Genomic DNA, 12,802 nt, shown 5'->3' with positions numbered 1-12,802 from the left:
GTGCTACTTACTAGCTTCTAATAACGACCAGCCAGCATATGATTGCTGCCCGCACATGCACGCCAATCCCAATCTGTTGACGTCAATTTTCATCTTCGCTCAATCTCAAGCCAGCCATTATTACACAACAGTTGTCTTCAATACCAACGCAATGGCGCAGAGTCAACCTGTCCCAAACGACCACGTCGCCATCATCCTCTGCGGCAAGACGTTTGAAGTCGGCGAAAAGGTCGCACCCTTGATCCAACCGGAGCTGGATGGTGCGTGGTCACGTCTTCCTCTGGATTCCCTCGTCTCAAATGAAACCCTCAAACCGCGGCGTTCAAGATCATTGGTATTTGCTAACCTAAACCTCCCATCTAGTCATGCACTTCATCAACTCGTACGACGACGCCAAGTCCGACTTGGGCCACCTCCTCGCCGGCCACGGGCCCAAGTCGTCGACCCCGAATCACATTGGGACTCACGACTACACCCGACCGCCGCGGGCCGTCATCTTCGGACGCGCGTTTCAGGCCGAAGACGTCAAGGAGATGCACCGCCTCTACCGTGGGAGCGGCGTCGGTCCCGTCGCCTGGATCGCAGGGGACCCTTCCATAGTACCGCCGCCCAACCCGGGGCCCGGCTACGCGGAAAAGGGGGCCGACAATGTCAAGAGGGCGTTCTTGAAGTGGAAGGAGGACGGCGCTGATAGCGAGGAGATCATTTGGTATTGAGATCGAGAGACACTGCTAGCGTGTGACTACTTGGTCAGATCATTATCCACTTACTTACGGGGTCTGGCCTGATGTGTGTCTGCGATAATGTTATGTCATTTGGTGTGGATTGGCGTACAACACTGTATATAACCTATGCATCTATTGGTCGCGTTGTAACACGAAGCTATCCACTTGTTGATATAGCTGGCAAAGGCATCAAAAACACTAAATTGAGAAAATCACGGTGTAATGTGATATTGGCTGGGCGCTATCTAATACTTTGCGCCATGAATCTAACTCGTGAGGGCGTCAGGGGCCAGCGCAAGTTCGATGGCAGAATGCTGGGACCCGCCTGGTCTCTTAATTGCCCGTATCTCCAACAGCGGCTCAACTTTTTGAATCAAGCTATGCCAGTCACTTGTTTCCCGCTCCTTGGCGTTGAAGACCTGCCGCATACACAGATCCTTCTCCCTCAGCGCCGCCTCCAAAAGTACGGGGCCAGACCCCGGGTCCGGGATCACCATGTCCATGATCAGGATCCGGCTCTCGGCCCCCATCGCGCGGGCGATTTGTCCCAGGATCAGAGCAGCCTTCTCGTCTGGCCAGTCGTGTATGATCATGCGCAGCATGTAGACGTCTGCTCCCGTCACCGACTGCGGCCCGAAGAAATCATGCTCCTGCAGCTCAATGCGCTTCCAGACCCCCTCCTGGTCTCCTGAGCCATCCCTCCGGTCGCGGGCGTTGCGAATAGGCGTGGCCTGGTCCTGGACCACGAAACGCAGGTCGAGGAACGCCTGCGCGACGACGAGAGACGTGCTCCCGCTGCCGCCGCCGACGTCCACCACCAACGCGCCGCTTCGGAGAGAGCCCCAGTCGTAGCCCGCCAGAAGATGCTCCACCTTGGCTCCGCCGCTGACCTGGGACTGGCTCTGCATGTAGGCGTCGAACTCGCGCTCCAGCTCGGGGCGCGACCGAAGGTACGGGAAATAGGCCAGGTCGGTGCCGAAGGCCACATTGAAGGCTGTCTCGTCGGGCCTCTCGGAGCCGCCGTACTTCTCCGTGGCCTGGACGAACGCGCGCCCGAACGGGACCGTGTGGTTGACCATGTGCAGGAGCCACGTCATGAGATGGGCGTCTTCCACAAACGGCGCCGAGAGGGCGTTGTGCCGCACCTCGCCCGCGGGCGCCTCGCTCAGGAAGCCCATGGTCATGACCATGCGCGTGGTGGCCCGCAGCGTCCCCTCGGGCACGGCGCACGACTCGGCCAGCTGTTGGTAGGAGACAGACGAAGGTGCCAGTGGTATGCGCTTCAGGACGTCGAAGTGGCAGAGCCAGTGCAAGCAAGCATACTGCTGCTGTTGCACCAGCAACTCCGTCATGAAACTCCCGGGGCTGTGGACGGCCTGTTTTGCCTTGATGGCAAGCTCAAGAATGCTCTCCTGAGAGCTCGAGAAGGATGTCATGGCGAATCACAGTTGTCCAGTAGCAGCTGAAGACTGATACAATCATCGATATCAATTCTGGAGTTACTATACTATCTAGTGGTGCTCATTGTCCTGCACTTACATCTTACATATATTGCAAGCGCAATGTCGCACTCTGCCTAAAACATGGTACATTGGGTGGATATCCATAGTCTGTTGCTGACATCGAACGGAAAGATAAAATTTCCTTAGAAACTGCGCATTCCCTCGATACTTGGCCGGTGAACCCGATACAAGAGACTGAGGCTCGCCCGCGCTGTGGAGAGGCTGGCTCTGAGAGGCAATCCACAGCCGATTGGACTGGATGAGCCGGGTCTGACGGGCATGATGGCCGGGTCGGCGTAAGTGGTTTGTGCTAGTGTGGATCCGCAGGGATGTCGGGTATAGTCTCGGGTATACGGGCATGTCAGTGTCACCGAGCTTATTCCCTATTGGCTGGGCACTTTCGTGGTGTCGGGCATGACAGCTTACGAAAGTGTGACACACCTCCCTTGAATTAAGTGGCCAATTGGGAATTGGGTAACTCCTTTTCCCTGGTTCTAAGTATCTCAGGCAAAGAAGATGCTGTGGTTACGATGCTCAGGCGTTAATGTCCAAGATGTCAACGCCGAGGACCAGCTGAAACTGGCTCGTAGAGGATACCCTGATGAAATGTGTCAAAGACATGTATATATCAACAAGTGTAATTAGTAATTAGTTCCAGCCATGGGTACTGCTCGTACAGTAAACCAAGAAACGATATGTATGTGTCATCACCCGGCCAAGTTTGAGACGAGAGTCCATTATCAGCATCAAGACACGTGTACGCGATGCCTTCCTACCTTATCACCGGTGTCTCTCGGGGCTTGGGCGTAAGTAAATCTGCTTTGTTTACGTGTGTCGAGGAGTCTGACAAAAAGAATCCGGGTAGTGGGAGTTCCTGAACCAGCTATCCACTGATGCTAACAACACGGTCATCGGAATCGTCCGTAACAAGCCAGTTACTGACAAGAAGATCGCGGAGGCGTTTGCGGAGAGATCCAATATCACCATACTGGAGGCTGATCTGACCAGCTACGATGACCTCAAGGTACGAAGCTCTGGTGAAACAAGACGATATCGACGGGGCAAACTTCTGACCATCACGTGGGTGAACAGAGAGCTTCTTCTGATGTAGCCACGGTTACTGGAGGAAGCCTGGACTACCTAATCGCCAATGGAGCATATATCACACCTTTCGACGCCTACGATGGCCTTGGCACATTGTATGTGACCAAAATCAATCCTGACTTCTGCTGTTTTCTCCTGTTTTTCTATCTTAATACTTGCATGAGCTAATGCCCGGGGGTCGCAAATCGGATAGGATCGATAAGCCACAACAACTTTCCACCGAGTACCATAAGATGATGGATACCAACGTCTTGGGTAACATCTACCTATTCGGCGTTTTCATACCCCTGATACTCAAAGGCAAAGGTCGCAAGGTCATGACAGTCACGAGCGGATTCGGCGACATCGATTGGACAAACGAGCTAGATCTAGACATGAACGCCCTGTACTCGATAAGCAAGGCGGCTGTGAACATGGTGACGGCCAAATTCAATGCGCAGTACAAAAAGGACAACGTGTTGTTTGTGAGCATCTGCCCCGGATTCGCAGATGTAGATCACCCACAAGAACCGCGTATGACCCTGCTTCTTTCTTATAACGTACTTGGCAGTCGTGGGTCAACTCGCTAATAATCCTGCTCTGATTTCCTCCTTAGCAAACGAAGCACAGCAAGCCAAGCTCCAAGAGATGTTTGCCACCATCACCAAGTACTCACCTAGCTTCAAAGGTCCGGACTCGCCGGCATTGACTGTTAATACACTTTTGAGCGTGATGGACGACTGCAGTATTGAGAAGGATGACGGTGGGAAAGTTTGGTCTCACTTCAAGAACAAGCGGTGGTTATAGAGTGTTAGCTGGCGGTCGTAACACAGATAGGCGTTCCAAGTTCTAGCATTCGGCGCCTCCGGGTGCCTAGATATGAATATACACGTACAAATGTAAATACATACAGCATGTAGTCGGAGCGGATGATATTTGTAGTATCGTATTCATAGCAGAGGCCAAATGGCCAGGCTTTTTGCCAATTACTAAGTACATAGCCGGCCAGATAACACGCATGCGCCCCTGGCATGCACAGCCTCTTAGCATGCGCACGTGGAACTTACCTAAAAATACGACTGACAGGGCTGATCAACCATTTTGGGTTCTGGTAGGTTATCTGTCTTGACACTGGTTCGGTAGCCACGTGCGCTTCCCGAATCACACCTTGGATCTGGGCCAAGCTGTCGGGGATCCTGGCCAGCCACAGCCGCAGCCGCAGCCAGGCTGAAGTCAGCCTGTATTTTCAGCTTCCAGGTCAGCTGAAGGGGTTTGGGGGCAACGCTTTTCAAAAGTGAACCAACATTTTTGACCCCGTATGGGGTCAAGTGTGGGATCACAAATAGATGCTAAGAATGATAGGGGGCCAGAAGGACGGATATATATTGAGGAAGAGGGAACCGGAATGTGTCCACAAACTGCAGGACTCTCAAGCCTTTTGTAAATCAACATCAAAACTTTCTTTCGTTCGACCACGAATACATCCAGTTACAAAAACATTACTATGCTACGCCACGTTGCCCTCAGCCTCTGGGCAGTTGCTGCTTGGACGGCGCCTAGTACTGCTATGCCAACCTTGCATGCTAGAACTGGCAACGATCTCGTCAATCTATTTGAGAGGTCTATGGGTCCTCAGCTGAACTTTACTCCATCTCACGGGTCCTCTATACTCCATCCCAATGACTCGGATTTCGCATCTGTTACCCACCGTTGGTCTGGCTGGGAGGCCCCAACTTTCAGTGTTGCCTTTCTCCCGACCACGGAGCAAGACGTCTCGATTGGGGTAAGAATATCTAACCGAGCACTGGAAAAGGAGGGGCGAAGTCACGGTAACATGCTAACGGGGTTTCTGCGCATAGCTCAAGTACATGACGCAACGCAATATCAGCTTCATAGCCTTATCCGGAGGCCATGGCAGCTCCATTACGCTTAAAAGTGTCCAGTCTGGCGTCGGTCTGAGCCTGGCGAATATGAACAAGGTGACATACGACGTGGAAAAGAAGACCATCACTGTTGGCGGTGGAGCTCGCTACCGAGACATCTGGACCACGGCCTACAACGCCAAAAGAGAATTGCGTGAGTGTTGTCTTCCTAACCTGCCCTTACCTTCCAGAGCACCGACTAACCCTCCATGTCCACATTCGTAGCCCTTTCTTCGGCCTGCGTGGGCGTCGGCGGCTGTACCGTCGGCGGTGGGCACGGCTGGCTCCAGGGCAAGTATGGCCTCGTCATCGACGCCATCACCAGCATGCGCGTGGCTTTGTGGGACGGCACCATCGTGACGGCGTCCGAGAAGCAGAACCCGGACCTGTTCTGGGCTATGCGCGGGGCTGGCCAGAACTTTGGTATCATGCTCGAGTTCACAATGAAGACGTGGCCCCAGACCAACGGAGGCGAGATCTACAACGCCGACATGTCCTTCACCAGCAAGTCCCTCGAGGGCGTTCTCGAGGTCATCAACGACATCATCCCTACCCAGCCTGCTGACCTCGGCATGGACTTTGTCATCTTCACCAACCAGACAACCAACCAGGTGACTGCCGACCCGGTCATGTTTCTCGAATAACTTTTACGGTGGTATAATGGTAACTGACAACCGTCTCTCTCGGTAGACTCAAATCTATCTCGGCTTTGTGTACCTCGGCGACCAAGCAAAAGGAGAACAACTCGCCGCCCGTTTTGCCGATTCAGAGAAAACGGGGATCCAGCGTACCCACTTCAACGAGACGACGGCGCGCTGGGACGAGCTTTCGGACGTGGCGGTGGGCGGCTTCATCGACGTGGCGTGCTCGGAGACGGCGGCGCTGACGCCCGAGGCGCCGCAGCAGCAGGTGGACGTGTACACGGCCAACACGAAGCGGTTCGACATTGCGCAGACGCGGCGCATCTACGACTCGTACGCCGACTTCATAGCGCAGCACCCCAACGCCATGAGCTCGACGGTGCTGTACGAGGTGTTCGCGCAGCAGGCCTACGCCCACGACGTCCGGCTACCCGCGCCAGTACGTCTACATGAACTACGCGCACGGCGACGAGCCCCTCGAGGCCATGTATGGGTACGAGCCCTGGCGTCTGGAGCGCCTGCGGAAGCTCAAGGCTAGGTACGATCCCCATGGCTACTTCAACCACTTCAACTCGGTCCTCGGAAAGACTTCCCAGGGGTATTGAGAGCATGGCGTCGCTAGATTCAACACGTCTCATGTTTAGTTTCCTTTCCATATTTGGTATTAGAGTATAGGAGTACAGTAACGGCGTATACAGAGTCAGAATTGGATCATAGATCCCATAGAATGTAGAATACTAGGATAAAATGATATATACGGACTAATACTTATACTTCATCTTCGTAGCGTACGGCAGTAAAATTTTGCTCACCACGGTATAGCGAAAAGAAGACATGAGATGTACCGTACTATCATTTCAATTACCACTGCAGAAACTTTGCCATTTGAGGAAGCTCGTCTCAAAATGGACACAATCCTCAGCAATTCTCATAAGTCCTCATCTATTACGATGCATAAAGAGCTGAAATGTTGCCTTGTTACCTACCCATCCTAATGCCTATGGGCTGCCCTCCATCGTGGTTGGTTTGGAACACGCTGAATCGGGGCTGGACACCTGGCAAGCTCGGCCGGCCACGTCCAATCGGACAAGCAGAGCCCATTGCACCGATGACTTGCGAAGAACTTGAGAATACCCTTCTCTCCAAGATCCGTTGGACCGAATTGACCATTGGTAATTGAATGGATCACCGGATCCGTGATTAAACTGCGGCAAACTTTAGCGATCACCTCCATCTTCGAGGCGTTCGATGTGCGGAAGACGCCGTTTGCATGAGAACCGGACTCACTAGGACCGACAGCCGATGCCGCCTTGAATGTCGCACAACAGGTGGAAGCCGCGGCAATGATGGTACGAAAAGTGGCTCAGAGCTTGCATGATCTCGTTCCAGACGTCCATCGCGGGATCGGTCAAGCCGACGTTGTTGTTGTGCTTCCGATACCTGACTATCAGGGGCTCCATCAGGCGATGCTCCCCCCGGCCATGCTCGTCGACCATCAGCTCGGGGACGAGCAGGTGCACCGATGGTGCGATGATTCTGGCCACATTCCAGGCGTCGACGATGGACTCGGCCTTGCCGATGACCCGGAGCTCTGCCACCAGTTGCTGCTGGAAAGACCCATAGCCGGGCTTGAACGTCTTGGCGACGCAGGGTTGGCCTCTCCTGGGTCCGGCAATGTATTGGCCTCGAGAGACTCGCTTGAATTTGCCCTCGCCGAATACATCTACGTGTATCAGGGCCTCGCTCGAAGATTCTTGGAGCCCTTGTTGTTGGGACAGCCGATTCAGGGACAACGATAGCATTTGGGCGTGGTCATGTGCAAGTACGGCGTCATCTGTCAAAGGTCGGGTCGAATAGTCTATTGGTTCATATCGCTGGAGGGCGAGGTGCGGAGGACGCTCCTCGCCCGTTGGTGGATATTCGTCGCCCTGTTTCCCTGGCGAGGGTGGATTCCATATAAGACGTTCAATGAGCGAAAATAAAATCACCATCTTACTGGGTAAGCGTTAATCACCAAGATGATTTAGGATACGTGAGGTTTCATGTGTTTGACTAGAAATATTCAAATTCTACCACCCGGGAAAAACTAGACTTCAACAATATTCTGTCCATCCGTGAAACGCAAAATAACGCGATCGTTTCTTCAGGCCATTTGATGTTTTGTCGAACTCTCGAGTGCGCCACGTTCATATCACCAGGGCAATAAGGGGCTATTTTGCTCACCGGACAAAAGGGCTTTTCCGTCCAGTGCCCACCACGACACCCACCCAAGTAGTATGACCTGCAGCAACGGCAGAATCTGCATCGTACAAGGCAAGATGGCCGAGCGGTCTAAGGCGCTACGTTCAGGAAATTCGTTCGGGTTTACAAGCATCGTAGTCAGGAAACTGGCGTGGGTTCGAATCCCACTCTTGTCAAGCAAACACTTTTTGCTTCCTCCGACCCCATTTTAGCTCGCCGGCAGCGACGGTGGAAACGACCCACCGGAGATCGGTCACCACATAGCAATGTAACTAACCTTGCATTTTTAGGAAAGCAATTCGATATCTTATGAAAATCGTTTGAAAATCTAGTCATCTGCCAAGCTTCGAATGCCATCATTTGTCGCTCAGCGAGTTCAATGCGTTGGACAGCACTTCGCCGAGAGCGAGGATCTTCTCTTCCTCTAGGCGTCGACCCACAATCTGCACTCCGACAGGCGCGCCATGATAAACATCTGCATCGTCTAATACAGCAGGCGGTTCTTGTCAGCGATGGTTCATTGAGTGTAGGAGAAGAAGAGTCCTTACAGGGGATCCAGCTGGCCTCGTCGATGGGGCTCCGAGGGGCGTCGTGCGGATCGGCCACGTCGATGCTCTTGTCGGCAAAGGTCACCGGCACGGCCAGGGACGAATAATCGAGGACGTTGTACACGATTGAGTAGGCTGTAAGGTTAGACACACGCCCATCACCTTTTTTTCGCACCTCGATGTTGTGTACTTACTGAAGGCATAGAACGAGTTGTGTCGAACGGCCGCCGTCGCAGTGACCGGAACGAGGATCCCATCCACAGGCCGGCCTAAATAACGAGCAATTAGTATGCAAAATCACCGGGACTTCGCCCGTCTTTGATCGGAGCTTACCAGTTCCAGTGAGAGCCTTTGTCGACTCCCAGTAGTCGGCATAGTCTTGCTGATACTTCTTGAGCTTCTTGACCAGCTCGTAGTATTCCCGGAAGTCCTTGGGCTTATACTCCTCGGCCTGGCGGAAGAGGGCCTGGGCCGGCGCCACCATCGGCTCCCCGCTCAGCTTGAGGGCATCTTCGATGTCATAGAGCGTGGGGAAGCACAAGCCGCCGTAGAGGAACGCCGCCTCCAAGTGGCTGGGCGGCTTCCAGTCGATGACCCGGTGCCCCGCCTGGCGAGCGGCGCGCACGGCCATGTCCACGCCGCGGGCGATTGGCGGGTGCAAGCGCATGATGCCGTCGTCGCCCCCTGGGAAAGTCGCGAAACAGAGCCCTTTTCCCGGGGTCGCGGCATCGGCGCGCACTTGGTCCAGAACCGGCGCGCGCCACGGCAGCGGGACCAACCCCGGGTCGCGGCGCCACCCTTCGGTTTCGACGAGGGCCCGGGTGATGTGGACAACGTTCTCGAGGGTAGCGGACATGGGTCCGGCGACGCTGGGTACGACGGGCTTCCCATCGAGCGACGAGTTCAGGTCTCGGTACGAGATCCGGCCGGAGCTCGGCTTCAGTCCGAAGAGGTGCGTGTAGGCGGAGGGCACCCGGATCGAGCCCCCCATGTCGGTGCCCATCCCCATGACAGAGCCGCGGGCTGCGAGTAGAGACCCCTCGCCACCAGAACTGCCCCCGGGAGATAGCAGACGGTTGTGGGGGTTCATGCCTGAACGGTGCATGTTGGACTGCAGTTCGCAAAGCAACAGAGTCTGCGGAACATGGGTCTGGAAAGGATTGGTTGGCTCAACTGGGCATCTTACTAGCCGGAGGAACTTACCTTGGCAATGACAATCCCTCCGAGCTCCTTGATCTGTCGGGTGACCAAGCTCTCAGACTCGGCAGTATCGACCTTGCCTAGCCACCCGATAAAGCCGATGGCGGACTCCAGCCCATCCACGCGATATTGGTCTTTCAAACTGACAGGGATGCCGTGCAGAGGCCCAATGAGCTTCTTGTTCGTGCGCAGGTACTCGTCCTGCGCTTTAGCCTCGGCGATGGCCTCCGCAAACCAGATTTCGGCCAGAGACTCGGTCGTCTGGTGATTGATGGCGGCTCGGTGGCAGAAGGCGGTGACGAGTTCCTCGACCGAGACCTCAAGGGATTCGTAGCTGGCGAGGATCTCAGGAATGCTCGTCTTGGACGTAAGCGCCAGTTCCCGGGGACTCAGTCCGGCCTCGGTCATGAAAGCGTCAGTCGCGACGTTAAGGTACGGGTCGTCTGGCGTGGTGGGGGCGGCACATAGGGCCTCCGGCACCAGCCATTGCTCCGGTATCTTGGCAAGCAGCGACTTTTGCTTCTCGTCGGCAATTTCCTTCCAGGACTCCATCTTGCGTTATTGAGCCACAGTCTTTGGAAGTTGTGTCAGCTAGTTGGAGTTGAGATTCTAGGTCGTGCAACGATGAGGTTTTCATGCTTCGCAATGGTTACTGTCGGGGTCCCGGGCCAATATGATCAGAATCATCCGATGCACCAGTCCATCTTGTTGGAAGGAAGCGGGGAAGGTAGCAGTTTGCTTCCACTTCAGCAGTTTAGTTGGATTTTGAAGCTGCGATCTTTACCCAAAACATTCCCGCATGCAAGGGGTAGATATGAACCAACAACTCGGGCCCAACTGCAGCACCGAGACGAGGCAAACTCAACGGACGAATTTCAAGATCAGACGAAGAGATACTCTCAAGGGAATGTAGAATCCAATGATATCAACCCTCATTCCATCGCATTCGCAATGGGGCCAGCTGCAACGATAGAGGGGCGCGTCGGTGTTCAACCTCTACCGGATGTCGGCCCTGACACGTACACGAACGAACAGTATGTAATCCGTCAAGCAGCATTAGCTGAAATACACCGTGATCCTAATCATTTGTTGAGCTTACAGACCGTTCACTTACCAGCCGACCGGTCGTGCCGTCTTCGGCGGCTTGCTGATTTCGCAAGCAATATCCGCAGCCAGCAAGACAATGCTGCCAGATTTCCATGTTTACGCGTCCCACTCTAGCTTCCTCCGCCCCGTGACGGCCAGCGTCAGGGACCAGGTGCTGTATCATGTAGACCGCGTCGCGGACGGGCGCTCCTACGCCACACGCGTAGTCCGCGCAACCCAGGGCGACCGGGACGCATGTGTGTACACGGCCACCATCGCGTACCAGCGCAGCGATGCGGCCACCGGAAAGGTCCTCAACTACAGCCCGCCACTGCCAGACCTCGGCGGTCTTGAACCTTCGGATGTGCCCGCGGACCTGAACCGCAAAATGGTCGAGGACAGCTCGAGCCCGGACTCGCCCCTGCAGGCACTCGGCTCCCAGGTCGAGGCTTTCGACTACCGGCTCTTCAGCGTCATCGCTGCGGACCACCCGACAGAGTACCAAGTCCGCAGCTTCGTGCGAACCATAGAGCCCTTGTCCTCGCGCGCCACCGCCGTCACGCACGCTGCGGCGCTGGCCTACATGTCGGACGAGGGGATGTTGGCAATCGCCATCCTCGCGAGCCCGGACGAGCTCGGGGACCGAGTCCGCAACCTAGCCATGGCCGCCAGTCTCAACCATCGGATTTCCTTCCATGGCCCGACGGTGCCTCAAGCTGACGCGTGGATGGTGCTGGAGCGGGAGACGTCGTGGGGAGGCGACGGGAGGGTGATGATGCACCAGCGTACGTGGGATTTGAACACGGGCCGACTTGTCATGACGTGCGAGCAGGAAGCTCTTATCCGATTGAAGGGATCGGACCCCAAGCTCTAAGTTGTTTTCAGCCCATGGTAATGGCATGGCCCGCATCCACCAGATGTTCTGCATCAGTTGCAACACGCGAATCTCCAGACGGTCACTCCGCGCTTGATCGCGAGCTTGGTGCAAATTGACTTGGGCGGTCCTCTGCAGACGCGCGCGCCAACTTTAGGTTCACTTCCACTGCGAAATCCACAGGGCTAGTGATTTAGGTAGTGACCCCACTAGGGGTCCTGCTGCTCCATACTTAAGAAGTACTCAACTCTACCACACGTCTCTCATTGGAAAGACTACGCGCCGTGATGCACCACGCTGGAGCTCGTCTAATTAGAGAACATGGCAGCTCTCATCTGTCGCATTGCCCGACCCAGGTTCTTGCTACTGACCCAGACGTAGAAGACCCGAAGGATTTGGCTGATCAAACACTTGTTGGAGGTGGCGAGTGCGGCACAGAAGGCGACACTGGCGTCTGGCATGATCGGATAGCTCAAGAGTTTCTCCATCTGGCCTACAAGTTGCTCCAGCCGGGCTAGTGCTTACTCTGCGCCCCTCCTGTGCGTTGGCCGTCGCAACCAATCGACTTGCATCCGGACCTGGGAAATGCGTGCACTTGGGTGTTTCAGTAGGCGTTCCCGCCAATTCTATCGCCGTCCAGGGTCCCAAGCCCCTGCGAGAATAATCCGGCCGAGTCTCCTCACGAATAAGCAGGTCTGCAGAGCACCTCTCATTGCGATAGTACCAGCTTATTTCACTGTTATTCCCTGGGAGTAAGTGGAATAATCAAGACGGTTTATTTCTGCGGCCGCTTGGGTTCCTCCTAACGTCGAGGCCCACCTCTCGATCCCTTATCCACATGGAATCGTTAATGAGGGAAGAATATCCTAAAATGATAAATCAAGCGTGGCTCCCAAACTTGAGACTCATCTACCAGTATTCTGAGCGCCGTGACGAGCGAATGCCATAAATTGGGGAATAATGGAGGCCGACAGAAGCCG

General features: G+C 54.9%; 7 protein-coding genes across 7 annotated transcripts; 4 read left to right on the top strand and 3 right to left on the bottom strand.

Moving 5' to 3' along the window:
- Positions 1-151: 151 nt before the first annotated feature.
- On the top strand, positions 152-716 carry PG985_002736 (uncharacterized protein; the record flags this gene model as incomplete). The annotated part of the gene is made up of 2 exons (XM_066822505.1): positions 152-260; positions 364-716. 2 exons carry the CDS (start codon positions 152-154, stop codon positions 714-716), a joined length of 462 nt encoding a protein of 153 aa, XP_066689937.1.
- Positions 717-991: 275 nt separating this feature from the next.
- PG985_002735 (uncharacterized protein) lies at positions 992-2,161 on the bottom strand (the record flags this gene model as incomplete). Its single annotated transcript, XM_066822504.1, has 1 exon — positions 992-2,161. One exon carries the CDS (start codon positions 2,159-2,161, stop codon positions 992-994), a length of 1,170 nt encoding a protein of 389 aa, XP_066689936.1.
- Positions 2,162-2,991: 830 nt separating this feature from the next.
- On the top strand, positions 2,992-4,117 carry PG985_002734 (NAD(P)-binding protein; the record flags this gene model as incomplete). Its single annotated transcript, XM_066822503.1, has 5 exons — positions 2,992-3,033; positions 3,093-3,251; positions 3,320-3,426; positions 3,525-3,844; positions 3,927-4,117. 5 exons carry the CDS (start codon positions 2,992-2,994, stop codon positions 4,115-4,117), a joined length of 819 nt encoding a protein of 272 aa, XP_066689935.1.
- Positions 4,118-4,814: 697 nt separating this feature from the next.
- PG985_002733 (uncharacterized protein) lies at positions 4,815-6,478 on the top strand (the record flags this gene model as incomplete). The annotated part of the gene is given in 5 exon segments (XM_066822502.1): positions 4,815-5,093; positions 5,170-5,386; positions 5,458-5,858; positions 5,923-6,294; positions 6,314-6,478. The coding sequence occupies 5 exon segments, from the start codon at positions 4,815-4,817 to the stop codon at positions 6,476-6,478; spliced, it is 1,434 nt and encodes a 477-aa protein (XP_066689934.1).
- Positions 6,479-6,864: 386 nt separating this feature from the next.
- PG985_002732 (MHCK/EF2 kinase) lies at positions 6,865-7,675 on the bottom strand (the record flags this gene model as incomplete). Its single annotated transcript, XM_066822501.1, has 2 exons — positions 6,865-7,078; positions 7,161-7,675. 2 exons carry the CDS (start codon positions 7,673-7,675, stop codon positions 6,865-6,867), a joined length of 729 nt encoding a protein of 242 aa, XP_066689933.1.
- A 795-nt stretch (positions 7,676-8,470) lies between these two features.
- On the bottom strand, positions 8,471-10,414 carry PG985_002731 (uncharacterized protein; the record flags this gene model as incomplete). The annotated part of the gene is made up of 5 exons (XM_066822500.1): positions 8,471-8,598; positions 8,663-8,797; positions 8,857-8,931; positions 8,996-9,812; positions 9,866-10,414. 5 exons carry the CDS (start codon positions 10,412-10,414, stop codon positions 8,471-8,473), a joined length of 1,704 nt encoding a protein of 567 aa, XP_066689932.1.
- A 399-nt stretch (positions 10,415-10,813) lies between these two features.
- Positions 10,814-11,822, top strand: PG985_002730 (uncharacterized protein; the record flags this gene model as incomplete). The annotated part of the gene is made up of 2 exons (XM_066822499.1): positions 10,814-10,896; positions 10,964-11,822. 2 exons carry the CDS (start codon positions 10,814-10,816, stop codon positions 11,820-11,822), a joined length of 942 nt encoding a protein of 313 aa, XP_066689931.1.
- Positions 11,823-12,802: the final 980 nt, after the last annotated feature.

This window comes from Apiospora marii (assembly GCF_038362585.1).
Source record: "Apiospora marii strain CBS 49790 chromosome Unknown utg000002l_segment0_segment0, whole genome shotgun sequence".
Taxonomy (NCBI): domain Eukaryota; kingdom Fungi; phylum Ascomycota; class Sordariomycetes; order Amphisphaeriales; family Apiosporaceae; genus Apiospora; species Apiospora marii.
Note: the sequence above shows the minus strand (reverse complement) of the source record. Positions and strands in the feature narration are given on the sequence as shown.